The sequence below is a fragment of the Morone saxatilis genome, unplaced genomic scaffold (genome assembly GCF_004916995.1).
Source record: "Morone saxatilis isolate NCDOM2014 unplaced genomic scaffold, NCSU_SB_2.0 Contig19, whole genome shotgun sequence".
Lineage (NCBI taxonomy): Eukaryota > Metazoa > Chordata > Actinopteri > Moronidae > Morone > Morone saxatilis.
Window position 1 is genome coordinate 15901172 of NW_023339751.1, and position 6109 is coordinate 15907280.

The following is a 6109-nucleotide window of genomic DNA, read 5'->3' on the forward strand; positions in this document are numbered from 1 at the left end:
TTTGAGTGAAGATCAGTGGGGGAAAAGTCCAAAAGAGAATGCTTTCTGAATCCAGTCTTAAGGAAATGTTTGCAGAATTTTCCTTTTATGTTTAAAATAAGAAATTATTGATAAACTATGTGAATTCTCTTTTATATGAAATTAACCAGATATACAGACACTGATAAAACCTCTTCTCTTCTCTTCTCTATCAGAGCAGAGGGAAGCTTGGCCCTGTGTATAAACCATTATATTCATCATCGTTAAGTACAGTTAACGTGTCTACACATCCTAATGCATGGCTGGCCTTCTGCTACAGATGATGATCACACACACACAGCCTTACATACACACATACATACATACACACACACACACACACAAAATCAAGCTCACATATTTTCTCTAAACAGATGTTGAACAACACCGCTAATGGAAAGTCAATGGGGAGGAACAATGTTAGCAAACAACAATGCATTGTTCCCTCTAATGCATGGGTGTGCAATCGTGCACACACTTACTCACCCTCTCATACATACACACAGACACTCTCACACACAGACACACACACACTCACACATGCACAGACTGGTAGGCATTAGTTCTGCTCCATGATCATTGCTCATTTGGTTGATTCTCTAGTTGACCATGTTTCCTCTCTGTTGAACAAATAGGTGTTTATGTTAATTGAAAACACTTTAGCGCCTTTAAAAACCTGGTTAAATAAGTACACTAGCCAACCTATTGGAGAATCTGTGAACAATATAAAATTTTACACCTGTGTAATGTATTGTTACCTGGGATGGATCAATTATGTATTACTGTATGTGTGTATGTAGTGTGCTGTTTGACCAGTTGAGCATTTTATGTCGGGCACAAGGGCAATAACAACAACAACAGAAACTGGAACAGTTGTACAATATCATGTGTATATATGATAACCCTTTGATGCCTTTGCTTCTTACATTCAAATATCCAGATACTGTTGAGACTGTATCAGAATAATGTCGATTCAACTAGTTTAAATTAAAAATAGTGTAAAATGCCTGTTGCAATTTCCCTGAGCATTCACCTTGCTTGTTATATTTGCACACCATTGATATTTGGTTTAATAATAAATAAATGAATAATAAATAAGAAAGAGTGTTTGCTACTTTTGCTTCATAAATTACTAAATTGATTAATGGATTATAAAAATTATTGCCGATTCATTCAATTATTAATTATTCAAAACAACTAGTTTTTGCAGCACTAAATATGACCCTCCGAACCTGGAAGAACACTGGATTTCATGAAATTAAATAATGAATAAAGGAACTTGTCTCAGTCATCCTCATCCAGTTAAACCCTAAATGTGTGTCAGTAGCAGTGAATGGGACACAGTAGGTACTGGTATTAGTGTTTTCCTAAACTCTATCATGTTGTATGTTTTAAATTTAGAGATGAGTGGACAGAGGCCATCCAGATGGTGGCTGACAAGCTGCAGAGACAAGAGGAGGAAAGGATCCAGTGCAGCCCCACATCCAACATCGACAACATGGTTGAGGAAGAGATGGACATCTCCACCACACACCACAAACGCAAGGTAACCCACGACAACAGACAAGCAAACACATACTCTCACAAACTCTATACGCAAAACACAGAAGTGATTCCAGCTTTTTATTGTCATGTAATGGGTTATTTACCTTTTGACTGCTTGCAATTTTAAAAATGGTCCTCTCAGTCACAAGTTTGTGTCAACATGAAATAGCCCCTGTAACAACAAGGAAAATTGGTTTTCCCAAATTAAAGTACTCTGGATAGTAAAAGCAGTCATGCAAAATCACATCTGTAAATGGTAACGGCTACACTTGAGTAAAATGTATGCTGGATATATCAAGTAAACTAAACTGTTGAGTACATATAGAGGCCCCTGCATTGTTCATGACACCCAAAGGGTTGGTCAAGAGGAAGTTCTGATCTCACAGTGGCACCAACAGGGACCATTAACTAAATTTCTGCATTGACATGTAACATGTAAAACAATGCACAGCCCTACACTGCTAGTGAGATAAGGCCATAACAGCTGTTCAACTTGAAGCATACATGAATCGCTGACATTGATCTCCTGTGTTTCTCTTCCCCCAGACAATGAGTGACTTTGACTACCTGAAGCTCCTGGGAAAGGGAACCTTTGGTAAAGTGATTCTTGTCCGAGAAAAGGCCAGCGGGAAATACTACGCCATGAAAATCCTTAAAAAAGAAGTCATCATAGCCAAGGTTAGTCTCGCAGAGACTGTTAATCTGTTGAGCAATCTTTATAGCGTTTTACTGAATTTTAAATGGTCCGCATGAAACTGAAATTTGTGGCACTCAAGCTCTTTTCTCTGGCTATTTTTAAGTTTTGAGTACAGTGTCAAATGTCAGTATCTGATGTTTTTAATGCATTTCATGAAGTGCTCTTCAACTCCTTATTTAGTTGTTTGATTGAAATTGTTTTTACCGTATCTGTGCAGGATGAAGTGGCTCACACACTCACAGAGAGCCGAGTTCTAAAAAACACCAGGCACCCCTTTCTCACTGTAAGTACTTTGCAAATGGTTTAAATTCAGTAGTGACATCTGTAAGAGTGCATGTCACATGTTCGCACACACACTCGGGCAACATATTGATCCTATATGTACCTGAGTCTCTCGAGGCTAATTATGAGTTAGACACCAAATTGTTGTACATTAACGACTGCATCTGTTAGGTTTACACTCTGTCTTTGATGTACACATACACACATTAGCAGCTACGCATTTCTATCACACTCCCTGTAAACGCACACACATACTGGATATATAAAAGTTCACACACACACACACACACACACACACTGTTGTGAGAGCAATTACAGTTCACATCTGAGTTTACCCCTGTCACACCTGCAGCCACAAAGAGACTGCGACCAACTGTTCTTTTGTTTAGCAGCTTTCTCCCTCCAAAGAAAAGACACACACACCTACTTGCTTTGAATAAGCAAATACAGACATAAACTGTTTGAAGCTATGAATGATCACGTTTTGTTACTCCTGCTGTTTTAGCTAGAATGGGACCAGACTTCTCGCTGTGTACAAAAACGTTCACTCATTCACTGCACTGTGCTCTGTATAGGGAGTGCGTGTAGAAGACGAGTACATAATGTATGATTTGGCAAAATCAAAAAACAATATTTGATGCCATTCAAGTTGTCCCTCTGTGTTACAGAAATTAAAGAGAAAGCTATTGTGTTAGAAGATGCATCATGGTAGCTAGCACTTGATTAGTAACAATCACTTGTACACTACATTTTCCATTGCACTCTGGGATAATTTGAGTCCACTATATACTGTAAGGCTGAATCCACATGTCCACCCTCACCCACCCTTGCAGATTGAGTCCTAATGGACTTCAGGCGCTGTTACGGTGATACTGCAGGAGACTATAAGCAGCTCATAGACAGATCTTAAGTATATTTCATGCACTGCTGTGGAAATGTTGGAAACAACAGTCATATTTCTGTATCATGATGTGGTTGAATATTATATCTGGCAGAACATTTCAATAAAGTAATTGTTTTACACAGACAAGTTATTTTTGTTTTTTTCAGTCGGCAATTTAAAAACTACAAGGTCACGTCCATATTGCATTGAATCGTGGGTAATTAAATCAGTGAATTCTGGTGAAGTCTGCAGCCCAAGCAGACTCTTTGGAAGTCTGCAGGAAGTCAGCTTGAGGCCCCTTGTGGACTAGATGAATTGTGGGTTTGGACAGGCCTCAGCACTTGCACACTTCCCAGGAACATGTCCGCAAAGACTGTGAGTCTGCAAGAAGGGTAAAATCCAGACATTTGGAGTCAGCCTAAGATTCAAAACATCTGACTACACGAGGAAAAATTGACAAAAAACTAAACAAAATGACAGACACAATCAACATTGGACTGCACAGTGGATACAGTTAATAAAACTGTTTGCTAAATGCTTTTATGTTTGTGACGCACATGAATCAACTCAGTGATATACATTGTGTCTGTATGTGTTTCTCATTTCAGTCTTTGAAGTATTCATTCCAAACTAAAGACCGCCTCTGTTTCGTCATGGAGTATGTGAATGGAGGAGAGGTAAGACACACACACACACACACGGATACAGAGTTTCACGATGGTTGTGCTGTATGTGGTTACCTATCTTTGTTACTGCAGCTGAACCACAACTCCACCACACTAACTGTCAGCGATTAAGCACACCACCTATTCTAGTATGAGCTCAAACCTGTGTTGAAACCCAGATGACAGAGAATTGGCTTTGGCTACATATTCAAATTCTGATAAACCATATTCTGATATTTACAGTATTTATAGACTGCATTTGAAAAGACAAATTTCTTTGCTCTTTTGTCTTAATTTTGATGTGTATATGTATAACTTAACTTAAAATTATTCGTCTGTATGAGTGTAAATGAGTTGTTTAAAATATTATGTTCAAAGATGGTCTCCTAAACACTCGTCTGGCTTTATAAATGTCTCTCACTGATAAACGCTCACTTTCTACATGGGGAATTGGACGTTTGCGAGTCTGTGACAGTAATGCAGCAAAGGAATGTTAAGACGTGCAGACACTCAAGAAGTGGCTAAAGTTTGACTGTTCGATTGCTTTCTAACACACTTAATTTGCCAACCAACTGGCCTCTCGCTTGCCTTCTTGTCTCTCTTCTCCGTTCCATCCCTCTCTTGCTTGTGTCTATTTATGAACACACCTATGGGGCAAATATAGCCAGAATGACAGTCGGAGACGAAATGAGTTTGGATTCCACCACTTCTTCACTTCTCAGATTTTTAATCGGGCCGCTTTTTGCAATCTTGGTTCATTCCCTCAGTGTAACTGTCACCTGCTCCCCTCCCAGTTAGTTAGGCAGTTCAGCCAGCGCCAGGCCTGAGCAAACACACACACTCACTCACACACAGTAAACACCAGGAAACACACTCATACTTAGACACACACACAACAAATTTTTACCTCAACGGACAAATTGTGACCAAACATTCCTCACAAACAGGCACACACACACACACACCTACACACACACACATACACACACACACACACACACAACCCATTACAAACCTGCCACAGTCACAGCTGCCAGTACACTGATGAAGGCCCACCTGTCGTGTTACCCCGTCTCACCGCACCCCCACCACACATACACACACACACACATTTACACACGCGGACCATTTGAGCAAGGTGGTCTGTGAGCATCACTCCAGCGGCCATATGCAAACCTCCCTGAACAATTAATGGGGAGATGTGTGCCCCTTGGCCTCATGGGTAATTTGTACAACTTGACTGGTGCGCCGCAGCAGGCTGGTGTCATTTTGGTGCCACATGTGTAGCTGCGTGACAGTGATAACTTGACAACTGACGGCTAGGGATGGAATAAGAGAGGGAATGTGAGGTGAGCGACAAAAAGCAAAGCAGGGGAGAAACGGGAGGTCAGGCCACTTGGGGGAAAAAAAACGAGATGTGTAGTCTTTAAAGTATGAAAATGAGCTTTTAGCCAAATTCGGAGAGGGATGGATATGAGAATGGAGTAAATGAAGATGGAAGCTCAGGGGGCAAGGCCAGTTAGGCCACTAATGAGTGCTGCACTGGAGGCTGTTGGGATGGAAGGAAAGGGGGGGGGAGGCGTTGGTGGTGGCGGCAGCGGCGGTCGGCCTGTCTTTAACTAGACTGGTGTATTGATTAAACCCTTGATTTGGCCCCCGTCGCCGAACTCCACGCCAGCACCGTGCCAACCTAGCCCAGAGGGTAACGTGGAAGAGGTATGCAAGTGTGTGTGTGTATGTGTGGTGAGGGGGGCTGCTAGATGAGGCGCCAGCTGCCGAGCGCCTCCACCCGCCCTCCTCCGAGACTACCATCCCCACCCCCGAAACCCTTCTCCGCGCACACCCCTCACACACACACCCCCCACTCACCCTCCCCTCCGCTATCTATCATCTCAATATGGTGCGGGCAGCCAGTTTGTGTTGTGCTAATTTCCTCCAATAAATCAGTAATTATTGCTGTGCCGTCCCTGCTGTCTCTCCCCTCTCTCTCTCCCCCGCCCTCTCTCTTTCTCTCCCTCT

General features: G+C 41.8%; 1 protein-coding gene across 1 annotated transcript in view; it reads left to right on the forward strand.

The window, feature by feature from the left end:
- The window catches only part of akt3a (v-akt murine thymoma viral oncogene homolog 3a), a 44065-nt gene that overhangs the window by 27635 nt on the left and 10321 nt on the right, over positions 1 to 6109 (forward strand). Inside the window, 4 exon segments of the mRNA XM_035663485.1 lie at positions 1420 to 1564; positions 2110 to 2241; positions 2478 to 2543; positions 4034 to 4102. Coding sequence (XP_035519378.1) covers positions 1420 to 1564; positions 2110 to 2241; positions 2478 to 2543; positions 4034 to 4102 — 412 coding nt within the window.